The sequence below is a fragment of the Microplitis mediator genome, chromosome 1, assembly GCF_029852145.1.
Source record: "Microplitis mediator isolate UGA2020A chromosome 1, iyMicMedi2.1, whole genome shotgun sequence".
Taxonomy (NCBI): Eukaryota; Metazoa; Arthropoda; class Insecta; order Hymenoptera; family Braconidae; genus Microplitis; species Microplitis mediator.
Window position 1 is genome coordinate 22,126,879 of NC_079969.1, and position 13,671 is coordinate 22,140,549.

The following is a 13,671-nucleotide window of genomic DNA, read 5'->3' on the forward strand; positions in this document are numbered from 1 at the left end:
AAATGGAAGATAAGAAAACGACGCGAACGCACAGAGGGCGCTAAATTTGAAATCTTTTTGTAATAAAATATACAATTACTTCACGCCATTTTTTATTCAATAGGTCCCTAGTGCAGCATTAAAAATAAATTATAGACCCGATCACTAAGAATCGATTCTTGATCGATTTTGATAACTGGGAGTCGAGTCTAAATAATCGAGTTTTTGACCACAAAATCGATTCTCGGGTAGAATCGGAATCGATTTTACCATCCCTAGTATGAGCTGTTTGCGTGTCTTCCTTTCATGTGAACGGGCTCTGACGGGTTTACTCCTGGAAATTTTATTATTTGTACTTAACTTTTGTAATTAAGTTTAAATAAATGAATGAATAAATAAAATAAATAAACACAGAAAAAAATATTTTCAAAATTTTTTTATTAACAAAACTGTGTACAAGACACAGGATTTTTTTTTATCATTAACTTTCATCCAGCTTTAACAATATACAATATAATGTAGTAATAAAAATCATGTAAGTTACAATATAGTGATAGCTTCAAGACAACGTTCATTTTACACATAAATCTCTCATTCATATGTCCATATTTATTATATATTTTATTTTTAAAACTCACCGCATACTTCTACTCACTCATTCCCACCTGCCTTCCCTATATATTCTCATATATTCAATCAATAAATTTACTTCATCTTAATAATGAACCCAAGGAAGATTTTATTTTTATTATTACTATTAATAATTTTTTTTTCACTACTTGTAATTACAGTAATTAATAATTAATAATTAACAACAATATTTTTTATTCACTTAAAAAATGTAAAAATGGAAAGTTTCATTTAAAATATTACATAGGTCTGCTTATTTAATTATTTTATTTAATAATTCAAAAATTTAGTTTATTAAAATGCCCAAGTAAAGCCAAGCATGTAATTACATTTTTTATAACAGACAAAAGATTAAAAAAAAAAAAAAAACAAACAAATTTTTACTAATATCGATTTCTGTACACATTTTATAGTGAGATGATTTTAATCTCATATTTATATATTTATATATTAACTATTTTTTTTTAGTCGTTAATATTTCGGGAAATCATTTTTTGAATTTGATTTCAATTGTTTGGTATTCCGGAATGTTAATTAGAATGCAAATGTTTGTTTTTATCGATCATCAAGTTCTATTTCCGATTAAGAAGATTTATATATTGACATATATATATTTATATTTGGGATGTGTGAATAATTTTCGAATAGAAAAATTTAAATTATGAATCACTTTTTAAATTTTTTTATCCAAGTGACAATTATTTATTAAAAATTCGAATATTCAGTTCAAATTTCGAGTCGAAACTTTTTTACAATAATTTATATTTTTCAAAAGCACGAATTATTTGAATCCTTAGAAAATTCAAATTATTCAATTCAATACAAATATTTACAATTTGAATTATCTGCATATCCCTAAATATAAATATATATTGGGACATGTGAATATTTGAATTGAAAAATTCAAATTATTAATCAGTTTTCAAATTATTCGACCTACGTCCGAATTGTAAATTAAAATTCAAATATTCAGTTCAAATTTCGAATATTAAATCTTAACTTGTAAAAAATTATAAAAATTTATAAATAATTCAAATTTTTTCGAATGATTTAAATTAAAAAAAAATTCAAATTATTCAATTTGATAGGAATATTTGTCACTTTAATTATTCGCACATCTTTCATATATATATGATATATACGCATTTGGTTGGCGCACTTGGTTGTTTGTCTTGGATTCTCATTAGAAAGTAACTTTCTTTACCGGAAATGAATGAGTTTACCGCAATATAATGACAGATAAGATTTTAATGATGTTGATGTTGATATTTATGTTGATGTGGGTGTTGATATTAATGTTGATGAATACACATGAGTTGTGATATTGCGGAAGACGTCGAGACAATAATGTCTCACAGCTCGTCGTGTTTGGGGCCACTGAATTCTTTGTGTGAAATGAACCCATTTTTGTCGACATCCTCGTGCTGGAATATTTCCTCCACTAGTTTGTCATGGTCGTCGATTATTTTTTTCATCTCGTCGCTGGTCTCTCCGGCTTGATCCGCTTCCACCATTTGCTTCCTCAAGTACTCGCTCACCTGATTAACATTTCATTACATACGTTTCATTTATTTTTTTTTTATTCATTATTGTCAGAGATATAATTATAATTTATCTTAGTAATCATTAATCAATAATCAATTCATGCTTTTTATAAATAGTGCTCTGTATTTTTTTTTTTTTTTTAATTAAATTTATGAAGTTCACGGGAAAAAAATGAAGAAATTAAATTGATTGATTGAATAAATTATTAAAGATGAGTAAAAAAAATTTAATAAAAATTGTAAGTGAATTTTATTTTTTAAAAATAAAAATAATTATTTTGACTACTGATTAAAAGTGAAAAAATTATTTAATTAATTTTTGATTAATAAAAAAAAATGTAATGCTATAATTCCACACTAGGTCCGGGAAAATGGAGTATCCAAAATTTTTTTAGAAATCATAACTTTTTTTTTTTAATCTTTTATTAATAAAATTTATTTGCTAAATTTCATAAAAAAAAATTTTTAATTTTTTAAGCGACTCCATTTTCCCGCAAAAAAATTTTTTAAGAAAGTTAAGAACTAGTAATGTTTTTTTAGTGCACAGAATAAAAGAAATTAATTTTTTGCATGACCATATTACCCTGCTGTATGAACAGAGAGCTACTTAAACTACTGGGATTATAATGCAATTTAGTAGAGTAGTCTTTTAGTAAATTGGTGTGGAAAAATTATAAGAAATCCATCACCTTCAATCCCACTGGATAGATAATATATAAAAAAAAAAAAAAAAATAGATCTTGCCATTTTGCTCACCTCCTCACGTGATAATTGATTATCACTGTCAATGTCTATCTCTTTGAAAACATTTGTCGATGGTTTAGCGTCTCCTATATTTATCAGCTCAACTTCGAACAAAAGTGTAGCGCCTATAAATAAAATAAAAATTCACACTTAAATATAGAAATTATATAATATAACCACCCCGTCGTCTCCTTTATCGCCGCCGTAATCATTCATAATTTAAATCCCATTAATTATTTCAAAACTTTCACATGACTGACATTCCGTTAATTAAAATTCATGTTTCCTTGTTTAATATTTCATTGCTTTGTACCAAATTTAAAGTTGCCTTCATACTAAACTTCTCAATTAAATCGATTTATTATTTTTTTTTTTTATCACCCAATTTTGGAAAAATTTTTGTCTTTTAAATTAAATTTTAAAATTAATAATTGATGGAATAAAACGTAATTAATCATTCACTACAAGAAGAAAGGGTTACAAAATAAGTCCTTGGGGTGAAATGGGTATACATTTTTTTTATAAATTAAGGGACAAAAATATGTGATGAGACAATGGACCCAAGTATTGATCGGAATTTCCTTAATTTTAAGAAATTATTATTTTTTGATAAATTATAAAATTTTAAAAAATACTCAGTTTCTTTTTTAAACAATTTGTAAATTTCAAAAATTTTTTTAAGGTTCATTTTACCCGAGGCTATATTAATACCAAATACTTAATGAGGGTTGCATGTCTAAATATCACAGTCATAATGTCATATGTCAAAATATCACACAGTAAATTATCACACGTCTAATTATCCCTTGTTCAAGTATCATAATGTTTTAACATCATGTGAATAAATATTATATTTATTACCATAAAATATACTAGGTATACAGAAAAAAAGAATTTTTGGCGCAAAAAATTTGTAATCACCTCAAAAAAATTTTCATTTGTGAAATTATTCTAATCATAGAATATTTACATTTAAATTCAGAACATTTATCATTTTTTTTTTACTGTAAATACGATAATTTTTTTACGCATGATATTGACATGTTGTAAACTGCGAACGCATGATATTCTGATAGATAATAATTAGACGTAGTGATATTTTGGCATTAATATGATATTTAATCATGACACCAAATTGAGCGTTCAAAAAGAAATTCTAATCAGAAAAAATTTCTACCATTGATATTTTAATCTCAGCCCATTTGCCTCCGTCTTTTCCGGATAAATTAAATAATTTTCCAATAAAATTAAAATTCTCCATATTTATTTGTGACAAAACAAAGTACTAAAATACTCTGTCCCCGCAGAAATAAATTAAAAATCAATTGACAAAACAAACATGACAATGTAATTAAACACTGAATAGACATTGATATGACAATAGAAATTTCGTAATACCTCTGAGGTTTAGATAAACATATACCTAATTCCGCATCTACCTTCCTCATACATTATTATCATTATTGTTACAATTATCATCGCTATTACAATTGCTATTGCCGTTGGTGCTACCACTGCTATAATAAATGTACAAGTTGAAGAAATAATTCAATTATACATTTACACATACATATATACATATATATGTACGTTAAACCATGTTCAATCTAACAATGACGATAACAATAACATTTAATATCAATAGAACAAGAACATGTATACTACCTACAATAACAATAATAATAATAATACCAACAAGTAAAGTGTGATCCAACGTGACGGTTAACGAACCAAGCGACACATTAATTATAGATGCTACCAGTTCGATTCAATAGATGCTAATGAAATATGCTACTCAATTATTCGCTGTTTGAACGAGTAAAATTGATAATCGCCTTACACATACATATAAATATAAATATATATATGTTTTATAGATACTCGGGTATTGAGTATAGCAAAGAGTGTGTGTATGAATACGATGTAGATTTGACACGTATGCCACACAATTTAAACCACTATCCGTGATTACAAGAGTATCCATTGAAAATTAAACAAAGGATCAATCTACTATATTTAATAGCGTACTGTACTATGCTACACTTTACTCTACTCTATATAGCCTGGAGTAATTTAGTGTCTATTTGAATTTAAACGATGGAAAAACGACGGAAAAAATTTTAAATAATTGTAAACTGAGATACGAATTTTTATTGGACTGAAGCGCAAATGACTGCGTGGTGCAAAAATTAACTGAAAAAAATTTGTTGGGTTGATACGCGTTAATTGTGGTCCGTGTTTAGGAGGGCTAAAGGCAAGCTATAGATTTTTGTAGTCATTGTAAAGACATTTTGCGGTGGGTTAAATATTTATGGTGTGCTTATGCGAGGCTAATTTCGACTGCACACTTGGTTTGGAGTGCGCTGGATTGTTGAACGATATTGTCAAACCGGTTTGTAATTTTTGAGTGAGTTGTCTGTAGACAAAATTTTGGGTGGTTTTAATAAATTGAAAAATACGGGCCACTTCTATAGACAGTCATTCTCATTCATTCTCATATGGGTCTAGATTCGAAAAATAAATTTTTCTTAGGACTTTTTGGGGTTTCTCCTACTAGAGGGCATCATAATAAACGAAAAACGTCAGTATTATGTTGGGTTATTTCCAACAGGAGCAAAGTTACGGGTCATCCTTCATGAAAAAACATAGACAGTGTCATCTACCTGCATCTGCCTCTATCTATCCGATGTCGATTACTCAAAAAAAAAAATTTTTCTTAGGACTTTTTGGGGTTTTTCCTACTAGAGAAGATCACAATAAACAAAAAACGTTAGTATTGTGATGAGGAATTTCAAACAGAAAAAAATTTACGTGCCACTTCCATAGATAGTAATTCTCATTCATCCTCATATGGGTCTAGATTCGAAAAATAAATTTTTCCTACGACTTTTTAGGGTTTCTCCTACTAGAGGACATCATAATAAACGAAAAACATTTTTATTGTAATGAGGTATTTCAAACAGAAAAAAATTTACGGGTCACTCTCCATAGATAGTCATTCTCATTCATCCTAATATGGGTCTGGATTCGAAAAAAAATTTTTCTTAGGACTTTTTCGGGTTTTTCCTACTGGAGGACATCATAATGAACAAATTGCAAAGTAGTTCGCTAATTAATTTACTATATATATAATTAGTAAAATAAAAAATAGCAATTGTAGATACTGATTTTATTGAGTCAAAATTAAAACAATGAAATTTACGTAACAAATTTTTTTGTTTTTCTTTTTCTGGTTTATCTTGACTATAAAAAGTTGAATATAAAAATAGTAGTTTTTTTTAAACGTCAGTCGAGATGTCTGAGTGAGCGATTGAGAGTTCAATAAAGATTATTGATTTGTTAGTTATGGATGTAGGATATATATGTATTAAAATCCCGTATAATTGTTTCATTCATCTGATAGGACTTACACTGTTGGTTGAGCAATACCTATCAATATCTGACGTATCAATTTCACCGGGTTTAATTAATCAATGATTTGGTATTTATTTATTGGTGGAATGTGGTTTAGATGTTTGTGTGTGCAGAGAGAGAAATGGATATTGTTCTGTTGTATTACCTCCTGGTATAACGTTTCCAGCTCCACGATCACCATATCCTAACTCTGGGGGTATCGTTAATTTTCGACGTTCACCAACGCACATGTCCACGAGCCCTTGATCCCAGCCTTTGATTACTTGGCCTACGCCCAGTTGGAATGAAAACGGTGAATCGCGGTCATAACTGTAATCATAAATAGTCAAAAACAAAATTACTTATCAATAATTATTATTATTTTTTTTTTTAAATTAAATTACTAATTAATTTTTGTAGTTTTTCATAAATTTATATATTTTTTCTAACGTTTAATTTGAGGAAATTTTTAGAAAAATTAAAATTCAAAAATAAAATAATTTTTCCATGTATGCATGGCCACTTGCACGTAATTAAATTATTGCATCCTTTTTATAAAAATAATATATTTACTTATTATTAAAAATAAATTAATTAATGTGATTGATCTAATGGAATATGTGATGATGAATATATTTGAATAATTAAGTTAATATATTAAAGTGAATAGAATTACAAATTTAATTAAATATATGAGTAATGTTTAAAAAATAAAAAATTTTATTTAAAATATAATAAAAAGTATATCATAAATGACGGATTGAATTAGCTAATGAATAAATTACAGAAAGAAATAATAAATGGTAAAATGTAAGAGCATTCGAGATACTATTGAATTATTAAAATGATGAGCAAAGCGAATAGAGATGTAGTTTTATATAAATATTTAAACTAATAAATATTAAATTTGAAATCATATAATCCAATAAGGATAGCAGCTGAATTTTCAGATGTAAGATACCACATGCTGGTTATTTAATTATTTCATCCCTCAACTGCTGTCTTTTCATGTGGATTTAAAGTTTTACCGCAGAGATCATTTATCATGCCCAATTTATCTTAATATTTTATTTGGAATTAGTATTTATGTGTTTGTAAATAAATGGGAAAATAATTATCGGTTGTTTTTAATATACAATTTTATAAATAAATAAATTATGAGTAAAATAAATAATTTGATTTAACTGATATCGTTTAATGCAAGTGATCAATTGAAATAATATTTCGGTTAATGTCAAAATAATTTTCTTTACTAAATGATTTAATTACTGATAGTCGCAAACAAATATTTATTATATACACTTGATATTAATATGAGATTTGCGTTATAAATGAGAATTAAATGAAATTTTATTTTCGTTTATATATATTTGTATATTGTATAGGAATTTAAATTGATCCTACAGAAGTTAGTGCAGCCATTTACTGGCATTGAATTGATTCAATAAATTTGCATACATTTTTTTTGCTTCAATATACAATAGAAAATAAAATAGATAAATAAATAATAAGATAAAAATTGACCATTCAAAATACAAGTATTTAAAACATATTTTTTTTTAATGAAAAGATTATTCGAGGTCATGCTATACACTGTAAAAAAACGGGGGTGAGTTCGGAATTTATTTAAATCCGAACTTACTCCGTCGAAGTTCCGGAGTTGAAAAAAATCACTTTGCATAGGGAGTAAATAAGGGGTTATTTTTTCAACAGAGTGATCTAGATTTCATTTTAATCCGCATTCTCTCCGACTCGGAGTTTTAATTTTTAAAAAAACTCCCCTTCGGAGTTAATCTAACTCCGAGGGATTTTCATAAATATACAGTAATCCGCTCTGCATTCACTCCGCACTGAGAGAACAATTTATCAAATATTAGTAAAATTTATCAATATTTAGTAAGCGGTTTACTTAGATTGTTTCCAAGTAAACTAAGTAATATTTAATTAACGTGTTTATGAAATATTGACACAAATATCAAAATTATAAATAATTTTTGCAAGTCCCATTTTCTTAATAATTCTTCTATAGCACTTTCTTTTTTATCTATATTATTAAGAGAATAAGGAAGATTTTGTTCCCGCCATATCTATATGATAGAATTAGTTAATGTTATTGAAACTGGTATCATTAGATAGATCTTGACTTGAATTTGTGCCTTTTCATACTTTAAACTCTTTTTAATTGCCAAGTATTGAGATAAATAGATTTATCAATCATTTGAATTACATTTAAATTACACGAGAAAAAAGACGATCGTATTTATTTTCTTTAAATAAATTAATACTTTAATTATTCTGTCACTAAATATGACTGAATGTCACTGAATATATAGCTATATTATTTATATCGCATTACTTATTCCAAAATGACAGATTTTTATACTCCCTTTTGGTTTTAGGAAGCTTCTCAAAGCCAAAAAAGTGTGCATAGAAAAAAAAAGGATTCATTGACACAAAAAATCTTTACTCGCCTAAAGAAAATTTTTACTCACCCCAATAAATTTTTTGCATTGTGAATTGAAAACAAAAATGTATTTAGAACTAGAAAAAATTACTTGGTGCAAGGAATTATTTCTTGACCAAAAAAATATTTTCTTGCTTCAAGACAATTTTTGTATTTAATTCATAATGCATAAAATTTCTTGGTGCAAATTAAAATTTTTTGCGGCAAGAAATCCTTTTTTTCTGCGTATTTTATAAATTTAGTAGTGATATTTGGGCAGTCACGTAGTGACTGTAGGTTGCTCGTCTTTCATTATTATTTAAACAAGCATGAAAAAAATCTATTAACTGCAACACGTCTATTAGTCAGGATGTTAGGCTAGAGGATACAACGTCTGAAAACTGTACAAATCTCACATATCAATAATGAATACGTTTATCAAATATTAATAAACTTATGCTAAATATTGATCAGTGGCCTTTCAAATGTTAATATGCATTTAGTAATATTTAGTCGATGTAAAAGATCAATATTTAATATCTGTAGACTAATATTTAATAAATATAGTCGAATATTTAATATATATAATTTATCAAACGTTAATAAATCATTTTATTAAATGTTAGTAAACTTTTTTCTCACTGCGGATTTAATCCGCTTTCTCTCCTCAAATTTGTCACAGTGTAGATTTATTTAAAATATTTTTTTTTTTAATTCAATTTATTTATTAAATTAAAAAATAAAATGTCAAAAAAATTCCGATGAAAACAATTTTTTTATTGCATTTCTATTCTAATTATTAATTATTTTTATCAAATAAATTAATTAACAAAATATTGAAAGATCTAATATTAAAAATATGATCCCATAACTTGACCTGTGACCTAAATCACCTTTGCACTTTTAATCACAAAGATAAATTATTTAAATAGTTTAAAAAAATTTAAATAAAATTTGCCTGTTAAAGTGCGCAATAAAAATAAATTCATTTATTTAAATTAAAAATTAAATTTACAGTAAAAAAAATTGCATAAGTTAAATATTTGAGTTGAACTTTTAAAAAATATATAAAAAGTATCTGGTTATTTAATTTAATAGTTTATTAATACGCAAAGGTCCGAGAGAAAAATGTGAAATAAAGAAAGAAAATAAAAAAAAATAAAAGTAATAAGTGAGAAGTGCAGATGAGGATACGAGAGAAAAAGAACTAAAGGAGAGAACAATGCGCGAGTGAGAGCTCTATATACTCCATAGAGATGTAGCACTTGGCATTTGCATACTTGAACACTGCAGGTGAAACGGTGGCTGCATACTACTACTGTAAAACACATAAATCTCTTGATGCCGAGCTTATGTATGCGCTACACCACGATACCATGGTATCTTCCAGTTGTCAGGGGAATCGAGACTAAAAAATTGCCAAGTAATATAAATGATAAACTCGACGTCGTCAAAAGAATTTTCACAATATATACATGTATAGCAAAACTTAAAAAAAAAAAAATGTCTAACTTTATTTTCTAACTCGATTTTTCATGAGACCATTTTCACACACAGTAAAATTATTATTTTTCAAGAGAATAATTTATTAAGGAATTTATTATTTTAATTTACAATTTTTTTTTTTTTCATTATTCCGCTAAAGTTTTAAATTATACGCGCTCATTAACATGTCAAAGAAAAAGGTGATATTTGAATTTACGGGTGGAAAAATTTCAAAAATGTAACTCGTACATCTTAAATAAAGTATAACTGAGCTTTTGTACGCGGGCTATAGTAATATATAATTGTTCTTATAATTTTATTGTTACTTTATTTTTTATTTTTATTTTATAGCTTTTTCTTTGAAAGGGGGAAAGATGAAAAAAAAAATTATAAAGGCGTTTATACATTCGAGGAAAGCTTTAAGCTCTAAGCCGGCGCGGTTTTTTTTTTTTTTTTTATTCAAACCCATTTACTCGCGGAACTCATATTTATCTTCATGAGTACTCTCTATAAGTCATTACACTGGCCATATTTTAAAGCTTGGTCATTGTGTATTTCAATTCTACAGATTTTTATCTTCAATGAAAAATATATGATATGGATATAGACATATATATATATATGGAAGTTCTGTTATAATAATAAGAGAATTGTTTTTTTTTTTTTTTCAGAATTTTTAATATGCGAATAACAAATGGAAAAAGATTAAATGAGAAATTTCATATTTAATATAATAAAAATAATCGTGATAGAATAAGGATTATTATTAAAAATTCATAATTTTAAATTTCCTATGTGCACCTAAAGAGCTTAAGTTATAATGGAAATTAATATTTAAATTTATAAGACTGCAACAATAATTTTTTAGGTCAATGCGATAATTTTGTTAAAAATTTATAGGATAATAAAATTCGGTGGGGAGGGGGGGACAAACGGGGTATTTATGGAAATACTGTTTTCGAGGACTCCACTACGCTAAATCATTTTTTTTTTGTGATATTCAAAGTAAGTAGAAGAAAATTTTTAGTTACCATTAAAAAAAAAATTTCATTTTTGCGGGCAAAATGACTCCCCCTAAAGAAGGTTAAAAAAAAATTTCTGAATATTAACCCTAATCGGTTGAACATGGGATGTTTGTGTCCAAAAATTCTATTGTAAACAGCCTACATGCCTCCTAATTTAGGTAGAAATTTTTATGGAAAAAAAGTTTTTCGGAGCTGGCAATAACTCTATCGCACTCTCTTAAAATGAATCGAAAAGTGCTGCAAATCAGTGATTTGCTTCCTTCTCCAATTTTTGAATATAGTGAAACCTAAACTTACAATTAACCTTCTCAATAAGACTATTTATAGATAAATTAAGAAAAATATAGATAGCCCGAACTAGGAATCGAACCCAGAACTTATTCAATCAGTGGTATATATGGGACTGTTTATGCAGTGAATATTCACTGATTTGCAGCACTTTTCACTGATTCATTTTAAGAGAGCATAGTTAGAAGTCCAAAGAAGAACCTACGAATTTATTCAGATTTTCCTTTACAGAATAGCATAGTTAAATAAGCGGCGGCCGCTGATGACCGATGTTCAACGTTTACGGGTGCTAAAAACAGCGACACCGGATTAAGGTTAAATAAATTTGATTAAATTGAACTTTTTTGTGAGTAATTTACATGAAGAAAAATTACATTTTACATAATTATTGGATGCATAGGAAGCTAAAAAAATTTGTGATAGTTTTTATCATAAACCAAAAGTAATTAATATTTTTCGACTGACACTCGATTTTTAAAAAGTTCAACAAAAAAAAATTCAAAATAATGCTCGATTGTATTTACAAAAGTAATTTTGGAATATTTGAAAAACATTTGAAAAGAAAATTTTTTTTTTATAAACTTTTGGGAGTAGCCCGTTTTGCCCCTCCCCTATATTTTAATAAAAACATCAATGACTAGAAATTTTATAAAATATTAATTAGTTTGATTATAGAAAAGGTCAAGGAAAAAAATTGAAATAAACTACAGAATTTTTTTTCGAAATTTGGTCATTTTTTGATCCGATATTTTTCCCTAATTTTCTTTTGCCTCTGGCTCATTTTATCTTACAATAAAATTTTGTATTTTGCATTTTCCTAACGAACTGCAATCACTAAATTTCAAATTAGAATTCGAATTTTTTTATTGGAAACATGAAAATTTAATTATTCATAAATAATTCTGCTTGAAGAATAAATATTTAATGGTCTGACAGAAATAATCCGAGAAAGTCTTGAGAAAATCCAATGACAGTTGAAATTTAATCCATAAAAATAGTAATTTAAAAATTGACAGTTGATCGAAATATCAAATATTAATAATTAATGAAATTACTAATGTACAAGAAGACGTATTGCATTATTAAGGTTTGCTTTAAATATTTACGTAGATGTCGTGGCTTTTCCGGTCGATAATAAGACCAAGTATAAACTTATCAGAACTACTAGATCCTTTAAATATCAATCGACTGTAATTAAATTATTACTTTAAGGATTCAAATATTCATTTCCATCAAGAATGTATTTCATCGTGACCTGAGTCAGTGTAAATATAAAGGAAATTGAATCGATCAATCGCATATTTCGGACTTTATTGGCTTTCCTATAGACGAATAGACAGACAGACAGACAGATCGACTGATATCGAAATTTATAATTTTATTTCATTTTATTTTATGAATATACAAGTAGTTGAGTTCGAATTACAGAGTTTTATGTAACAATATACTTTTTATATTATTCGAGTTTTAAATTTGTACTGTCAGCAAAAAATGTGAATTCGTCGATAAAAAATTTGTAAGCTGACACTCGAAGCTTTGAGTTGGGTACAATAATTAATAAGCTTCGAAATTGTACAATAGTTTTTATAACTGACTGAAGCTAATAATTAATTTTTGTTAAAAGAAAAATTACAGATCAATTTCCATTAAACGTAAATGAGATTAAAGCTCAACTTTACGATACTGAATTTAATCGACGTCTAATAATTTTTCGAATTTTTTCAAAACGATAAATTATAGAAAAAAAAATATTTTTAAAAATTGCACTTGTAGTTTTTTAAATTTTCTACATGTGCATATTTTTTTTTTTTTTTTTTAAATCGATTTATTGAAAAAAAAAAAAAAAATTCGAAAATCGTTAATTGTCTGTTAGCTTGAGGATCATCTCAAGTTTTAGTAAATAAACTAAGAGAAAAATGATTGGAAAATAAAAATAGTTGGGTAAAGTTTGATAACACTGTGGTATTTAGGACGACACCACTGAAACCTTTAACGCGAATAATTATAAGCTTACATAGTCCCCGACACTCTCGGGTAGACTACACAAGAGACGAGTGGACGCCCTGGTTCTGTAGTGTAGCCAGGAGACTGTGGTGTATGTCGTGGCCCGGAGCAAGTGCACTGGCTAGATAAGCTGAGT

The 13,671-nt window shown here is 26.9% G+C and overlaps 1 protein-coding gene across 2 annotated transcripts in view; it reads right to left on the bottom strand.

Annotated features, from left to right (window-relative positions):
- Positions 1-400: 400 nt before the first annotated feature.
- The window catches only part of LOC130664196 (FK506-binding protein 2), a 30,842-nt gene continuing 17,571 nt past the window's right edge, over positions 401-13,671 (bottom strand). The window contains exons 2-4 of one of the 2 annotated variants that reach the window (XM_057464021.1): positions 6,457-6,620; positions 2,898-3,022; positions 401-2,147 (exon numbers count right to left, since the gene is read on the bottom strand). In XM_057464021.1, coding sequence (XP_057320004.1) covers positions 1,962-2,147; positions 2,898-3,022; positions 6,457-6,620 — 475 coding nt within the window. In that variant the 3' untranslated portion in view covers positions 401-1,961. The remainder of the gene's footprint in view (positions 2,148-2,897; positions 3,023-6,456; positions 6,621-13,671) is intronic. The other variant, XM_057464030.1, reaches the window with a different exon arrangement.